The 17,372-nt window shown below is 42.7% G+C and overlaps 1 protein-coding gene across 2 annotated transcripts in view; it reads left to right on the forward strand.

Annotated features, from left to right (window-relative positions):
* Positions 1-17,372, forward strand: part of LOC118474953 (ribosomal protein S3, mitochondrial) — a 41,010-nt gene that overhangs the window by 1,801 nt on the left and 21,837 nt on the right. Inside the window, exon 2 of one of the 2 annotated variants that reach the window (XM_035963797.1) lies at positions 135-17,372. This exon is cut by the window's right edge and continues 21,837 nt beyond it. In XM_035963797.1, the coding sequence (XP_035819690.1) occupies positions 135-1,740 (1,606 nt within the window). In that variant the 3' untranslated portion in view covers positions 1,741-17,372. The other variant, XM_035963796.1, reaches the window with a different exon arrangement.

Genomic DNA, 17,372 nt, shown 5'->3' on the forward strand with positions numbered 1-17,372 from the left:
TTTGAGAGCCGTGTGATGGGTGACTATCTAGCACGGTTCAGAGAGCACGTGTATGTAGTCTGCGCTGGTGAATGGAAGCCCCCGCCGCAAAAAAGAAGCGGCTTTTCCCACGGCTCTGTCACCATTGACTCTATTTATTATTATGGTAAATCATTGTATCAAGATGTCAATCTTAGATCTTATTTCAGTTCGATACGTCCACCTACGAGACTCACCTTTGGCTTTCGTCTCGGTAGGTGTATTATTCTACATTTTCCCAAAAGGACATTCATTCATTTCTTTCTTCCCCGTCGACCACTACGACTAAAACGACGCGACAAATCAAGACCCGGAAAGGATAAGGGCCGGTGGTGGGCATTTGGGAAAGTCGGGCCGATCGGGTGTCTTCATTCAAGCGAGGGTACAGAGGAAGAACGAAACGAAGTGAGAGGCCGGGGGGCAGGGAAAAGAGTCGAGTCGATCGACCGGGAGAAGCAAAACGAAATCAGGATTTGGCCGAAAAAGATGCAACGTTATGGATACCATGACCGATCACCATCGAGAAAGAAGAATTTTTCTAAATCACTTCGGGTGAGCGGGGCCTTCAAGCATCCGAAATACGCCGGGGTTGTAAATGACATAGCCTTCCTGATAGAAAATGACGACTCCTTCATAAAAACAAAGTTATTCAAGTTCTTTTTTTTACCAAAGAAGTCCCGCTCTGACGGCCCGACGAGTCATCTACTAAAAAGGACCCTCCCCGCTGTGCGCCCCTCCTTGAATTATTCGGTCATGCAATACTTTTTTAATACAAAGAACAAAATGCATTTCGACCCCGTCGTAGTTCTCAATCATTTCGTGGCACCGGGTGTGGCTGAACCATCTACGATGGGGGGAGCGAAGGGAGGAAGCTTAGATAAGAGAATACGCTCTCGCATCGCTTTTTTTGTAGAAAGCTCGACCAGCGATAAAAAGTGTTTGGCCCGAGCCAAAAAGAGGTTGATCCACTTCATTCGCCAAGCGAATGATCTTCGCTTCGCGGGAACAACAAAAACCACCATCTCGCTCTTTCCTTTCTTCGGTGCTACCTTTTTTTTTTCAAGGGATGGGGTTGGGGTGTATAATAACCCATTTTATGAGTATGCCCGGGAACAACTCCTAGGTCAATTAAGGATCAAATGTAGGAACCTCATGGGTAAGGATAAGGTAATGGAATTGATAGAGAAATTCATAGACCTAGGTAGGATAGGCAAATTGATAAAGGGAATAGAGATGATGATAGAGATCATACTGAGAAAGAGGAGAATTCCGTACGGGTACAACTCTTATTTGAACGAAGTGCAAAAAATGCGATCTTTTTTGTCTAATAGAACAAACACTAATACCTTAATTGAGTCGGTAAAGATCAAATCAGTTTATCAAAGTGCTTCTCTGATTGCTCAAGACATCTCTTTTCAACTGAGGAACAATCCAATCTCATTTCGTTCCATTTTTAGTAAAATAGTTAAGGATATTCCATTAATAATGCCAAAAGGGGTGGAGGGGATACGTATTTGTTGTTCTGGTCGATTAGGGGGTGCGGAAATAGCTAGAACTGAATGCGGAAAGTATGGAAAAACATCTTGTAATGTATTTAACCAGAAAATCGATTATGCTCCTGCGGAAGTATCTACTCGTGACGGAATTTCAGGTGTCAAAGTGCGGATCTCATATAGTCAAAATAAGAAGGGACGTGCTATATCCGAAACGTACGAAATATAGTAAATATAGTAAATGCAGATGTAGTAGGGGTCGCGAACCGGATGGTACACAACTTGGTTTTGGAAGATATGGCACCAAAAGTAGTAGAGCTGGTCGTCTTTCATATCGAGCCATTGAAGCAGCGCGTCGGGCTACAATCGGACAATTCCGTCGTGCTATGAGCGGACAATTCCGAAGAAATTGTAAGATATGGGTAAGAGTTCTCGCAGATCTTCCTATTACGGGGAAACCCGCAGAAGTTCGAATGGGAAGAGGAAAAGGAAATCCTACGGGTTGGATTGCTCGTGTGTCCACGGGACAAATCCCATTTGAAATGGATGGTGTGAGTTTGTCAAATGCTCGACAAGCCGCTAGATTAGCGGCGCATAAACCATGTTCGTCAACCAAGTTTGTTCAGTGGTCGTAACGTAATTGGTTAGTGGGGAAAAACCGGGCCGGGACTCAAAATAATTTTACGAAGTGTTTGTTCCGGAAGTGGAAAGACAAAGAGGGATAGGGAGCTCGCCTCCTTCTTTTTTGTAATCGCCGAAATGGAAATTGTACGACGACCCTTCTTGTTCCAGGCATACGACCCTGAGACGTGACGGTGTCACTTTTCCGGCCCGGTAAAGTGACAGTTATATAAAAAAGAATAAGAAAGAGAAGCGTGATGTTGTCAGCAATCAAATTATCGTAAATAGATAGTATAGTACGGTTGCGTTGTTTCAATTTCTGTTCGTCGGTCCTTGGGTTACGAAGAAGAAGATGCACAAAGACTCCCATGTCTTTCTTTTGGTTGGAAAACCCAACCTGCGATTTCAGATAAGTCTTTCTGCTTAGAGCAAAGCAAGAAGCGGAGCTACAATCATGCTTTCTTAAGTATGGAGAACAATATTTTACTTAGTTCATTTGAAACGTCAGTACTACTCTGTGCTATTTGTACTATTATTTTAGTAGGCACGGCCACGTGCAGAAGATTAAGGGGGGAACAGACCTCACTTGGTAAACGACCGAGGGAAGATGAAATTCTTGACTTACCCCAAAAGCGAATTTGGAAACGGGGGAGTCATCATCCTCCGGTCAACCCGGAAGCCCCACAAATCGAGGGGGTCCCGGAAGCCCCTCAACTAGAGGCGGGGACTCCAGTGGCTTCCCCCGTCCAAGTAGAAGAAGTGAAGCAAGAAGGACACCAGAAATGCAGGGACATAATTGGAATTCAAGATGAATCACGGTAAACACTTGTAGATCTTTCAGCTACACCATATGACCTAAAGTGAGAATAACTATTCGTTCTGGTATCACCCCTCTAAGCACCTCTTAATGATCCTAATTACCTAAAAAGAGAAAAGACTGGGACCGTCTCAACTGTAGCAGGGGTAATGTGCCCAAGAGCTCCTATCCTAGGCTTTCCCAGGCACCTAACCTAGCCTTGACATAGCATTCCTGTCTACACCTCTAGGCTACGAGCAAATAGTATTTCTAATACATAAATTAGAGTGCTTTGTTGGCTGAAAGACTATGGAATTAGAGAAAGAAACAGTCTCCCACTGGCAATTCTTCACAAGTTCGAAACTTAACACGAACCCTTGATCGCTGTAGCTGAAGTGGTAAAACAAGAAAAATTGGTTCTTTTAGCCTTTCCTTCCCTATTTGACTTTCCTTATTCTAAATGGGAATCTTTCTTTGAAGAAATAAGAAAGGACTACTTGGAAAGTGACACAGACACTGGTACATCAGGAAAACCTTTAGAACTCACCGTTCAACTTGATCTTCGCAGGAAAAAGCTTCTTCTCTATTAGGACCTAATAGCAATAAATAGACCAGCCAGGCGAGTGAGAAAGGAGGAAACATTACTCTCTTTCTGCAAAGTCCGAGTCCCATTTGATGAGCCAAAAGAACCATCTCTATCTCTTCTTATATTCCAGAGATTACTCGCTCACCTACAATGCTTTGGGCCCAGTCTTCTCTATGCATGGATGGCTTTGAAAGAAAGATAACTAGAATCAATCTCTTCTCCTAGGAAAAGAATCGGATTTCTTCGAAGAGCTGCGAACTTGACCAGAAGAAAGGTCAGTGTAGAGAAGCTCGGTCAGTGATAGTCTTCCCCCGACCGTATTCTGACTAGAAAATCTGGCTTCTATTACAATTACAAGTTCCGTTCCTAATGAAACTACTCAAATAAAAAAGTACGTGTACAATACAGAATTGTTATATGGGAAGTTTACTATTGGATATAACATGAGAAGAGCAAGCGGAGAACCTGTGCCCTTTATCATAGGTCATGCTATTTCTCTTTGGAAGATTCAAGTGGGAATGCTGCGCCCAACATGGATGTCTATGCTATTATTGAGAAAAAATGAATCAAAAAAGCAGCAGAATACGAGAAGGATTTATTTTCTGAAAGGGTGTATACATTAGAGTGTACCTGCTTGGTAGGCATGAAATCACTGACAAAGAGTTGCCTAGCTCCGATGAAATTGCAAGCATAATTTGGAATTTAATAGAAGCGGGCATAGCTAGGGGTGAACCACGAGAAGTTAGAGCAAGAGCTCCGGGTAGGTATCGTAAACATCCTGAGTGTATCACGGCATTGAAGCAGAAGAAACAGAAATGTTTTCCTTTCATTGTAGCCGATATAGAGACTGTTATACTAAATAATGTGCTTGTACCTTATGCTGCGGGGCTCTTAGTGGTGAATCCGGGGGATGATGTGGCTGCCATGGATGATCAAATAGACACATATTTTTTTGAAGATTACAATTTGATAATACCTTCCCTTGAAGAAAGGAGTACTAAAATGTTGGTAGATTTTATAGAGCGTATAGCCAAACTGGGATCTACTCACAAGGGCGTGAAAACAGTTTACTTTTCGAATCTAATTTCTCGATCCGATCGACTTAATGAAGTTTTTAGCCAGTCATATGGTCGAGTACACCATCAAACCGCTGATGAGGAACAAGAAGCTTTACCAGTTATCAATTTATAGGAAAAAAAGGGGGAATAAGAAATTGGTGTTCCATCTACGAGATTCATACACTCAACTCCCTAATAGTCTAGAAACATTGGCTAAGACTTTATGTCCGCACTTAGGTTCAAAAGGCTCAATAGCACATGACGAAGTTCAAGTGTCTTCTCTTCAGGAGAATAGAGCCCAATTGTTGGATTATATGGAGCTGGATATCAGTCTTTTAGGTGATGTGATGCTTCGGGCTAAATCAATTTATTGGACTAGATACAATGTGGATATCGGGGTATGTTTGACATTGTCATCGCTAGCTAAAAAAATATATCGAATGAAGTATTTGCAAAATATGAATGAAAATGAGATTCACGAAGGGATTTGTGGCAGCCATCAAGGAGCCAGAACCTTAGCTAAGCGAGTCCTACGAGATGGGTTTTATTGGCTGGCCTACTTTGCGAGCAGAAGCGTAATATTTAGTGAGTCTCAGTTTGAAAAGTGCCAGTACCACAGTCGTATGACTCACAGACCTCCGACAACCTTGACGAGTATAGTGACCTGACCCCATGGCCGTTGCTTTTGAACCTGGGGAGTTTGCTTTTGTACTTAAGCAAGGGAATTTGATGAAAGTGATTGAGCTGACCTACTATCTATAGTAAGACATGCCCTTTCCACAGGAGTGGAGGAGCTCCCACGTGATGGTGTAGTGTGAGGCTGTTTGGAGACCCCTCTGGAACTTGACCCTAGCTCCATTTCTTTTCCTCTTAATAGCAAGATTTTCTTTGTCGTAAGACGGTCGATATGGGTCTTTCCATTGCATCCACACCTCACTGGCATAAGCTTATTAAATGGTTAAGGGTGAAGATCGGGCATGGCAAGGACTGGGCCGTATACATAGGTTCTTTGAGCTGCTGTAAAGCTTCTTACGAGTTCTTTTGAAACAGTTCGGTAAGCGGGCTTGCTGATCTACCCATACCCAGGCGCTTCTGAACCGATAATATCTTAGCCTGAACTCCTTCATTTAGTAGCCGAACATTTCACATTGCCTATATCTTCTGCCGGGTCTGGACACCCTCTGAGGCGCGAAGCGGTGAGCTCAGCTCTGAGACTTGCGCCTTTCTAGCTAATAAAACCTCTTCGACCAATCCCCACATTAGAACTCCGCGTTGTGGAACTACGACATATGTCCCTCCCGCGTATTCCCTAATAGTGCTTCTCGGAAGGCCGTCTTAACTCGGATTGTCCGTCCTTTGAGAGTATTCCCAATTAGGTTAGGGATTTTTATTGGTTGGTGAGGTATTTTTATCATTCCCTTCGTATTGCAGGAAGTATGCTATTACCAATGTGTTGCTTGTACTGGAGAAAAAACCCTCAGATCAGTTGGATTTTTTAGAGTCACGCGTTAGGGTAGGAGTCTTTGATCATCTCTGAATCAAGTATATATTTTGGAATGAAAAGAGGATTTTCCTAGTAGAAATCCCTTATATAGAGTAAGTATAATATATTAGTAGATCGCCATTCTTTCTATCTATATCATTTGGAGAAACTCAAGACTTTGTGAACTGGATGACTACAGCCCCGGGGTTCCCTCACTCAAAACTCTACCAAGTGAGCTGAATTGAGATACTCTATATAGATTTCGAATGAGCTAATCCGTATAGTGAACTCAACGCCTAGTTCACTTCACTCTTTCGCTTACCAGATGTGAACCAAGCTTCTTTTCTTTCTCCCATAGTTCTACTATCAGTGTTTTGCTTTGTTCTTCAATCCATTGATTTCTTCTAGTTATTAGTACAAGTAGGGCGTCTTACTTTGCTTTTCTTTCCAAGCAAGCGGACCACCTATTCAAAGAGATCTGACTTCTCCTACTACTACTTCTTCCTAGGTAAGCAATTCCACTACTTCTCAAAAGCCTGACGCTCCGCGCCTCGTGCCTTTCTTCAATCAACTCGTAGGCTCCTCGCTTGACTATATTTTATTAGTGCATATATTTCTATTTTCGTAGTGATTCATTGCGACTCGTCCCGTTTCATTAAGGTCATTGGAAGGCTGCCGGAGTAGCAAACTTCTCTCAAACCAGCCCCCAGCCAGAATTTTGATTTACCTTATCGCTAGTGCAAACCCAAAATACAATACGATCTCATGTACTCTTAGAAAAATTATATGGTTGCAAATAGACAACAGCTAGACTAGTGGTAGTAGTAGCAAAAGTAATGGGTTGCTTTGAATGAAGAAAATAATACGAAGCTAGGCCTCGGGAGATGGGAGTTATTAAGAAGAGAACGGATGACACAATCACCACCACTGGCTTTACCCAAATCCCCCCCTTTGCCCTCGAGAACCACTACAAGAATACCGCATCTTATGAAAAAAAAAAGAAGATAATTACCCACACCCCAATCATGATTGAATCGTTTCATCATATCATGAAAACAAGAATTAATGATTCTCCTTCTAGGCTGATCCCTACAATGGCTTACCATTACTGTGTCTTCTTTCTCTCTCTATGGAGCACTGTTACTCTATTATCTTCAGAAAGGATAGTAGATGGAACAAGAGACTCTCGAAGAATTTGCTATCGAGCTCTAAGTTGAACGATAAGTAACGATGGGTAAAGCAAGGTATGCATGGGCTAGACTAAGAGATGTAAAAGGATTACGAGGGTTTGCTTGAGAAGGTTCTAATAGGGGATCGGGATTCAGGCCCAGAAAACAAACCACTGACCGACCAGACCAATTCAAGAAAAGAAGGACTCTTGAATTCAAAGCAGGATGTGGAAGCTGAAGGAAGGCCCAATTCATCACAGAGCAAGCTTCACCTTCTGTTTTTTCTTCAACCGAAGCACTCTGGCATAAACGTTTGTTTAGGCCATCCCTCCAACAAAGTCATCAGTCATCTGTTCTATGAGAGGAGAATCCCAGTCAAGCCAGATGATCAGCAAAGTTGTTCAGCTTGCTGTCAGGCCAAGGCACACCGGATCCAGAGACCTAATCTACGATAGAATCACTCTAGGGTTTGATCCTCATAAATACACATCGATTCACTCATATCACTATGAACGCGCGCATAGGAAAAGGGAGAGGACAGAGCTCTCCATTCCTTCTTTGAGAGAAGAGATTGTTGAGAAATCCACTGTGAGAAGGCAGGGACAGGCTAACTGGTTGGTCAAGGGCTACGACTCAGCTTAAGAAAGCAGCACACTGGACCTACATGCGGGCCATCTGAGAAAGAAGAAGACGCATCTGAAAATACGAAATACCAAAAAGAAAGTAACTAAGAAAAGCAGTCCGCACTCCCATCCCAGAAGCAAGTCCGATCGGAATTCCTACTCCTGCGTATTGCCTCTCGCAAAGTACGAGTTTAGTCCAAGAGATGAGGGTTCTTCCTTTCTGCCACTCCGTCCAAACCACTCACACGCTTCTTCGCTGTACTCTCTATACTCCTGCCCCTGGTCTTTATGCATTAGTTTCTTCGAACCTTCTCTTTATTCTGGGTGAAGTAGCTCTCTGGAGTACTAATAAGGGGCTGGCTTTCCTAAGAGTTATTTATAAGTCAAAGTTTAAATTATAAGGTAAAGTAAAAGTTGTAGTCACTCTTGTGCTTGCAGACTCTTGACAAAGGTTTCTTTCCATTGACTAGTGAGATGACAGGGCGGGAAATCCAGGTAGGTGAATCACTGAAAGGAAGATTTCTATCACTACAATGAAATTTGTAAGCCCATCTTATTAGCTTATGTCATTCTTCCAAGTAATAAGCCAGCTTTTAACGCCTAAAGTATACCTTGAGTCTTTTTACCTATGGGCAAGCAAGCCCTTTTTCCATACAAAACTCATGTTCCGTAGGACAGAAAGAAACTGACGGGAAATACAGCACGGATTATAGGGAGTTATACTGCTATTTCTATTCAGCCGTAGACCTTAAATCTGAATTGGAACCCTTAAGAGCCCCTTTTTTCAGTCTCAACTCACCCACATCGCCAATGGAGGAGAAGTGCTTGTGGGTGGCCAATCCCTGGCATGCATTTCCACGAAATGGAATAGAATGCTTAATAGGCAGGCCCCTCCTTTCATGTTAACATACGTCTAAGATTTTAAGTTCGAATCGTTGGTGCATAGATTTGTATCGCATTTGCTAGTTAGTCTTATGTTACCTGACCTGACAGAGCTCAGTGGCTTGCTTTAGAGAGTAGAGGATCGCTTAAAATATTGCATTTCCGCATAGATGGACTCATGGGTAATCCAATCCCCTGACAGAAGCGGCTTCTTCTCCTTGTCAATGACTTTATACACCCATTCTCACCCGTGCTTGCTGGTGAAGCTACCCTTATGGAATAAGTTGACAGGAATGATACGTGCACGCCTAACAGTAGTCGATTCTAATCATTGTCTTGTACCCAACATGCATGAAGAAAGAGTTTAATAGCATTTAAATAGTTGTACAAACACTTCGTGCCTGTGGCCTCTGGAAGCAGATCTACGAGACGGAAATGAAATGATTGAGAGAGAGAAGCCCTAGTAATTCAATGTGACCAGCCAGCACCTATTGGTTGGGATTACTCAAGGTATACCAAAAAGGTTGAGTGTCTCCTCGCCATTCATTTTGGAATGCCATCTAGGCGAGCAATAGTTCTCCGTTTCCTTCGTAATATTTGGCCGAACCCTGAAAGAAATATATAGGGCCCAAAATCATAAGATTCTCTGGAATCTCCACTGTTGCCTGACCCGAGCAAGTAGTAAGCAACTGTAGCGAGCACTGACTAGTTTCAGAGAGTCACTGCTTTTCTTCCTTGGATTGGAATACGCGTTCCAACTTACTGAGCTACTGGACAAAGAGGAGTATATACCCGGTCCAGGAAAGCTAGGGATAGTTGTTGATGCAAGGGAAAAACAAAATAGCACATCTGTTTGCTTGGCTGTCCCAACAAATTACCTGCTCTTGACTGAGCTGACTGTTCGTTTCACTAGTCCTGTAGCAACTGAGCCACCAGCCCATTTCGCTCCAACTTTCCTTGGTGCATATCAAGCTGTCCCTAGGCATTCCACTGTCTCGCCTGCCTTGGAACCTGCTTAACTAACTACTGCTGAGCCAACTAGTGCCTTCCTTATCACCAGAAAAAGCTACTTGTTATAGTCGTTCATGTAGCACTGTGCTACCATTCCTTTCTACCCAACTAAACTAGTCATTTACTCAACACACCGGTTCAATATAAAAATCCCGATGAGTAAGTTAATTCACTGGGTCCACTAAGTCTTTCAATGAACTCGCATAAATAAACTATTCGAAGAACTCAGTCCAGTCCAATAAGTAGATTAACTTGAAAGTAAAAGAACTCCAACCTGGAAGTACACGCATCAAGTAAGTAGCAGCAGCTGAATGACCTGGAACCCGCATCAAAGCCAGCCAGGTACGAGATTCACTCTCCCGAGCCTCCTCTTTATTCAGAAATGAAACCAAGCCATCTGATCTAACCTTAGGAAGGCGGTATGGATTGACTATAACTAACCAAAGCCAGTGAGTGGGATCTCATTGGTAGCCTAGCCTGGGATAAGCAAGGAGCGCGCATCACAATCCATATGAGGGTGGAGTCGTTGGTTCGAACCCAACTTGTATATTCTATATATATAGGAAAGAGGAATCTCTAGAAAGAAAAAGAAGTCTCTTAGTAGAGAAGATAGAGATTTTCTCTATTGATGTGAGCCTATATAGTTGAAGAGATTGAAGGCTACCCACAAATCTCATATATAGACGAGTGGAATTCACAAAGTCACTTCGCTTCACTTTACTTCAAAGTCTATTGATCGAAGTAATGCGGTTCACATCCTCATCTTCGGGTTGGTTGCATATTTTTTTCCTGTGTCCACCAGGAGTTCTCGCTACCCTTGGTGTGTGTCTTGGTGGCAAAGAATGCATTCATATAGTTGATGTCTTTTTGGGGAGAGGTGAGATCCCTGTTTTTTTGTAGGCTTGGTCTGAGTGAGTCTGAGTTTGAAGAGTAAGCACTCTCACTTTCAAATAAGAAATAAGCCAAGCACAGTTGGAAATTCTCAATCTCTTTCTGCACTTTCACACAACATAAAATTGTGAAAAACGCTGAAGAAACAATGCACTCCACTTATGCTGATTCAAACATGCTAACAAGAAAGCAAACCCGAAGCGAGGTGAAATAGGATAGGGAGTTGGAGCTTTCATCAACCCGGAACGATAGTGGAGGAGAGCCCGGATCCAGAGTTTGATGGAAGGAGGAAAGGGTGAATTCAACCGGTCTTTTAATGCCATCGTTCCTAAATGTTAATCCTCATGCTGTCTACGATCTGCTCAGAGTTGAATTCAAGAGATAGGAATATAAGACAAAGTTTAGATTGACCGATCTTGTAGATAGATTGGATAAGAAGATCCAACAAGCTCGCCATGAGCAATTAGTTCTCAAACTAGCCACCGCCTACGAGGGGTATGTGTTATACTCCCCCTCCTGACTTGAGCTGTTATAAGAAAGGGACAGGATCTTGCTCCATAAGTATGAGGAGAGTCGGTACAGTAGGCTCATACACCAATGCTTTTTCCCTACAACCGGATCCTAGAGGAAAACCTAATGCACAATAGGTAGCTCTTAACTTCGTCTGGTTATGCCCATAAGTCATCATGAATGCGATAATGCCCAAGAGTTCACGTAAAAAACTAGGCTCTAAGGTTAGGATAAGAGCACTCTAATCTAGTCTAGGTAGATGAGGGAGATCCACCTAAGCCCACCGTCTATAAAGAAGCACACGATCTAATCTAGTCTTATTGTTAGTCTCTCTATAAAGATGATCCATCACCTAAAGGGCGGACTCTGGACAGAAACTGAGGATTTGCTATAGGAAAGACCCTACCCTATAAGTTAAGACAATATGCTACATTCTATGATATCCTATTCAATCCCCCGGTTAGCATGCGATGCTCGTCGTGCTAATAAATCCTCTCTTCTTAAAGCCCAACCCAAGTAGGACAAAGAAATGCAAGTAAATACCCTCGATTCATTCCTTTTATGCGAGTGGGAAAGCTAGCTAGAAATCAATGACAAGGAGTAGAGCCTAGAGCAAAAGGGCCAGGCGTCAGGTTAGTTAAAGCAAGAAAGTCAATGCTGGTGCTCGCTTATTCAATCCTTTTTTCTCTCCTCCTTTGTGCTAATCACTAGTGCTAAGAACTAGGTCAAAAGGAAAGTCAGCCCTTAATACGGAGTTTTCTACTTGTTCTTACTTGTGTTAGTGAAGCCTGATAGTTCAACTTGCCTGTCCAAAGTCAATCTATGAAAAGTCTTCCTTATAGGCGCACCCAGCTGTAAGAGAGTAGAAGCAATCGGAGTAAATAAATCCCATAGTGAAATGAGCGTTAGATGTTGACTAGACAAAACTAGCTAATACATGTAGTAGGGTAACTTTGCCTTTTTTCTCGGTTATGTGAAAAGGTAGAAAACTCGCTACACTTTATAGGAAATGAACTACTCTTAATGCAAGCTAGTCAAGCTGGATGAGTTGTTAGGAATGGCTCAACCCAGGCAGCGCTAACCCTGTCTTTCCCAAAAAGTATCGTCTTTCCCTAGGGAGGACAAAGATTAACCAATAGTAGTCCCGAGGATTGTATGAGCAAGGTCCGAACTGTTTCTATTAGTAGCAACATGAGGAGCCCCGAAGGGAGAATAAGAAAGATTAACCGACGCCGCGTTTTCAGAAGAAGCAATTGGATAAGAATCATACGCTGTGAATGAGCAGACGAATCGACCGAGGGCTTACACACAAGAACAGAACCTAACTCTACTTCTTTTTCCTCCTCTCCTCTTTACTGCCCCCGCTATCAACAGGTCAGTAAATAAATATATGTAGTGGAGAAAGAAGAGTAGCCCCCCAGGTCATCAATTAGTAATAGAATAATCCCATCCCAGTAGTAGTCCTCTTGCCAACAAGATTTGATCTACTTAGACTAACGGAAACCATGGCCTAGTTCCTCGAGTAGTTACTCGTTCTAAACTAAATACGTTCGTAGCAGTAGCTGAAGAAGAAAGAGATCACTAGAATTCCCAAGGAAATCTACATTACTTGGCCGAGGAAGAACTAGAGTTGGCAAGGTTGACCTCAGCTCTGAGAAATAAGAAATCCGGCACCTATTGATTGAGCTCCATCTAACATATCGATATCGAGACATTTTCACGCTTTTGATTTCTTTGCTGCTCTTTCCTCTATTGCGGCGCATGGATAGGATAGGCGGCTAGGAATAAGTGATTTTAAACCTGAGGCAGAAGACGAAGCTACCGACTCCAATGTTGATGCACATTAACTAGGAGTTTTTGAGATCAAGCAATCAATCCTCGCCTCGAACTGGTATAAAGGAAGAAGCTGGTGGTGCAGGTTTGTATCAAGTCAGATGTAGAATATTTACTTTACATAAATGGGTTGCCCAAGGGATACGATTTCCGGAGTTCAGGAATAAAAACTAGTTCGATTCAAGGAAGAAGTTAGAAGCGGGTGGAAAAGAATCCCGTGCCGGTTTACGTTCGCATACAGTCGCAGGTGCGGAAGAAGTAGAAGCAAGGTCAATTCCAGGCAGAACGTCATTCGATGCTATTTCGATTCAAGCAGAACTAGACCCGGCCACAATAGTAGTTGAAGTATTAGCACTCAGAAAAATCATAAGTAGAATCGGGCATGAAGAAATGCTTTGGTTGAACCAGGCCTATTAGCATATGCATTAGCAGATCTTCTCACTCTAGCGATTTCAAGCGGACCCATCTCCCTTGCAAAGCGTTAGCGCTAGCCAGGTCAATATCAATAGTTCATCTCTATTGGTCTTACTTCACCCAGCTTCCATATCCAACTCAGACGTAGCTGCCTTCTGGCACTTTTTGAACTATATCCCATGACTTGACCTTGCCCGAAGTCAACAATCAAAGGTCAGAATGAAACCGTATCCACCCACACAAGAAACTTGCCCTGAAACTTAAACCGGCAGAACCGACTATGGTTAGAGCTGGATCTTGATCTTCCTCGAGAAAAGCACTGATCAAACCTGGAATGCCTTACTAGCAGGAATGAAAAGGTATGTATGAACCAACAAAGGTCAAGTTTATATATATTAGACAAGATTTAACCTTCCTTCACCGTGGCTTACTTGGATGGGAAAGTCGTAGATACGCGTTCTATTCTAGTCTAGAATAGGATCCATGTATAAACCAACAGTCCTAGATGGACACGAAAAGTAAGGTGATGAACGAACTTCAGAATACAATAAACAGAATCAAAACAAGCAAGAGAACTCTTAAAAGAAAGAAATCTACTGCTCTATCATTGACAGATATCTTTTAGTCTATAGCCCGCCCTACCTAGGGGGAACTCACACTCGCTAGAAGGCAAAAGCACTTGAAACAGTAGTGAGGTAAGAAATAAAACTACTCGCTTATTCTCAATATGCCTGCTCTTCGAATTCAAAACTCCTCAGCTATACCCCTTTCTACATATGTATATATGAAAAAGACAGCAGCTATACAAAGCTTTATCTCGCCACTTGATAACTCGTTTGCTTCTGGCTTGGCTGTCTTACTGGATTTCATCTATCCTTAGCTTACTGGCCTAAGATGTATATGCTTGGAATATTCGTAATCTCCCTCGTGGTTACGTTTTATTATCTTAGAAGGAGTTGCAACCTACAAGGCCTATAACGCCGGCCGTATCAGATCTTTCCATTGCCCTATGGTCACTTGCTTAAAAACTGAAAAGAGACAGACTAAAAAAGAGACTGAACTTCACTTAGGCTTTCTCGCAAGCTTATTAGAGCATTGAATTGACCTCTACTAATCAATGAGTAAGATGGCTTGGATTCTACTAAATCCAAATCCAAATAAAAAGAATGCTGGCTAGGGTGACGCTCGTGCTTCTTTCGAGTAAGGCAAACTGAGTAAGGGGTCGTGTTATTAAGTAAATTTCTTAGCTATAAGCCTGGCCTTTCACTTTTATTAGTACCCCTTTTTCCAACCTTTTCCATTCCATATCTCACCAGTCTTCTTTCCCTGGGTTGTTCTTGAAACGCGTATTAAGTACTTCCCTCCACAAGTCGATCACACCAGATCACAAAAGTAGGAAAGACCGGGTATCAGAACTTAAAACTCATAAACGTAAACTTTTCTCTTTAATAGCTTCAGTACTCATTCATGCCTATTGGCAATAATATGTTTCATCATAAGAATACCGTGAAACCTAGACATATTAAAAAAGTCCATAACTGGGATCTTCTCCACTCTCATAGTTGCAACCATGAAGCCCCACAATTTATTGAGTAGCGAATGACTGAACATCAGTCATGTTTGAATCATGGAATCGTAGAATCAACGCAATGATGTGCTTCATACTGGAATCTCCTACTACAGCTGGACAGGTTGCGGGGTCTGCGGCTCCCATTTCGGGGCACTATTGCGGACCTCTATTGGTCCCCTAACTTTTGCGGAGAATCAAGATCTAACACCTCATTTCTTTTATTTCTCTATGATATTTTGGAAAGAGATAGATCCGGCACTGCACAATCCTCTGGCCTTGGCCTCCCCGCAACCGGTCATCTCTTCTTTTCATGGAATTGCTTGCCCAGCTGGAAATGCAGTCAATCAGGTCTCTCTGCGCCAGGAAATGGTCCTCGAGTGCAAGGGCAGAAGGGATCCAGAAGTATGGTCGAGCAGAGACATACCTTATCTAAACTGGGTCTGGCTCCGGTTTCATCCTGTTATTAGTTCTCAGGAGTTGGGAGAAGAGAAGCAATGACTAGATTGGTGGTTCCTATGTTTCCTTTCTGCCTTTCAGCCTCTCCCGGCGGGGCGAGCCGGCGCATCCTTTCCGCTTTCTATTCTAGAAAGGGGTTTCTATCACGACTGATCCGCAGTTCGATGTCTTTAGCCTGACCCGAAACACCACTCCCGCGAGTAGAAAGAAAGAGAGATGATCTACTTGCAACTTGCTACTGCTGGTACCTTGCAATCGTATCCCGGCACCTTTAAAGCACTTTCCGGTGTCTTTCGCTCAGTTGCTAGCCCTGAGCTGCCTTGCCCAACTAATACTAATGCACTAGCATCTACGGACGTTCTGCCTTGATTTGACATAGATAAATAGGATGAAATGGGCCCAAGGGAAAGCATTCTTTTACTTCATGGCCTGGCACTATGCAGGATTCGATCTCTTTTCTCGTAGGAGGATCTTCCGCTTCATCTATAGATTCGTTTTCTCGTTGAACTCTTGCTTGAAAGCAAACATGATATAGTGATATAGGCCCGGGGCCAATGGGAATCTCTTTTTCTCTTAGGCAAAGCAAAGCAAATAGAAGTGAAGTAAAGCTTTCTCGATTCGATATAGAATAGAATAGTGACGAGAAAGGGCAACTAGATCACAGGATGGGGCATGAAAGCATTGGATTTGAGCTTTTAAAGAAGAATTCATTCGATCAGTGCGGGTTCACTGCCTTGCTTGAAGCCAATCTCTATAAGGGAGATGCAAATACTTCATTCTTCCATAGTGCTGCCAATGGAAGACACAGAAAATGTCATATTGCTTGCTTCTTTGAAATAAATACTTAAGAAGCTTGTTTTTTAGTGAAGATCAAAGGAAGTCACTAGAAGATACTTTCTGGCACTTCTTTCAACTGGCTAAGATATTCCCATAAGCGGCGCTTGCATATTATGCTCTACTTTCCCCTTCCTTCAACCTTGCATTTTGATTTAGAAACATTGGCTCATTTAGATTTAGTTAGATCTGAGGCCGGCATAGGCTGCAAGAGATGTGCCGCATAAGCTGAAGTATCTAAATAAGATAGGCACCTGGATCTGGAAACCTGACAAGCTCCATGACTCCAGTCATCCTAGCATCAAGTACTGTAGATACTGGTGTGAAAAACCTTCTATGTCGTCAACAACTATCATAATTAACCCAAGAACCAGTTTGCAGCCAGTACCAGTACCTGTAATGGAGTGGAGTCATACCCAAACTTTAGGAGCCACAACCCACCATTTTCCCTTCCTTGCTTATGGTTTGGGAATGGTATCTCCTTGAACAAGGTAGCTGTGTCACATATATTCCGTTAATGGGATGGATTTTCTGCTTTCGGATGGTGTGATTTCAACGTTGAGTACCTACTAAGAGTTAGTTCTCGATGGGCAATAAATCATATTGATGAAAAATCACCAAGGAGCATGAAACAAAACACATAACTTACGTACCCATTGTACTTAGAGCCAATAAACTACCAAGAATCTTCTGTCTCAACCACTTTCTTATTGTCTTTACATCGATTTCTAAATATAGGAAGGGAAAGTAACGGAGAGCAAGCAAAAGAAATAAATCTATCAACGACCGACTTCGGACTAGAATCTAGAAACATACCTAAGGGAAGAAAGCATATTTGAGGTTTACTCCTTCCATGTCTAGTAGGAGTGCGTGCTTCTTATCTTGACGCTATACATTCGGTTCAGTCAGTCCCTGAGACTTCCCAAGGTAATCTTACCAAACAAGCAACGGATTGAGCAACTAGCGCGAAAGCCGTTGCGCGTTAGCGCATTCTCCACCACATCTTGCTTGGCTTGCTGAATCAGCATATGGATATGGATTACTTCATTGAATTTCTTGGCCCGAGCTCTTGTGATTGGTCTACTTGGCAGGTGGAATGGATCCTTAGCAGGTTCATGTGTTCC

This window comes from Zea mays, unplaced genomic scaffold (genome assembly GCF_902167145.1).
Source record: "Zea mays cultivar B73 unplaced genomic scaffold, Zm-B73-REFERENCE-NAM-5.0 scaffold_36, whole genome shotgun sequence".
Lineage (NCBI taxonomy): Eukaryota > Viridiplantae > Streptophyta > Magnoliopsida > Poales > Poaceae > Zea > Zea mays.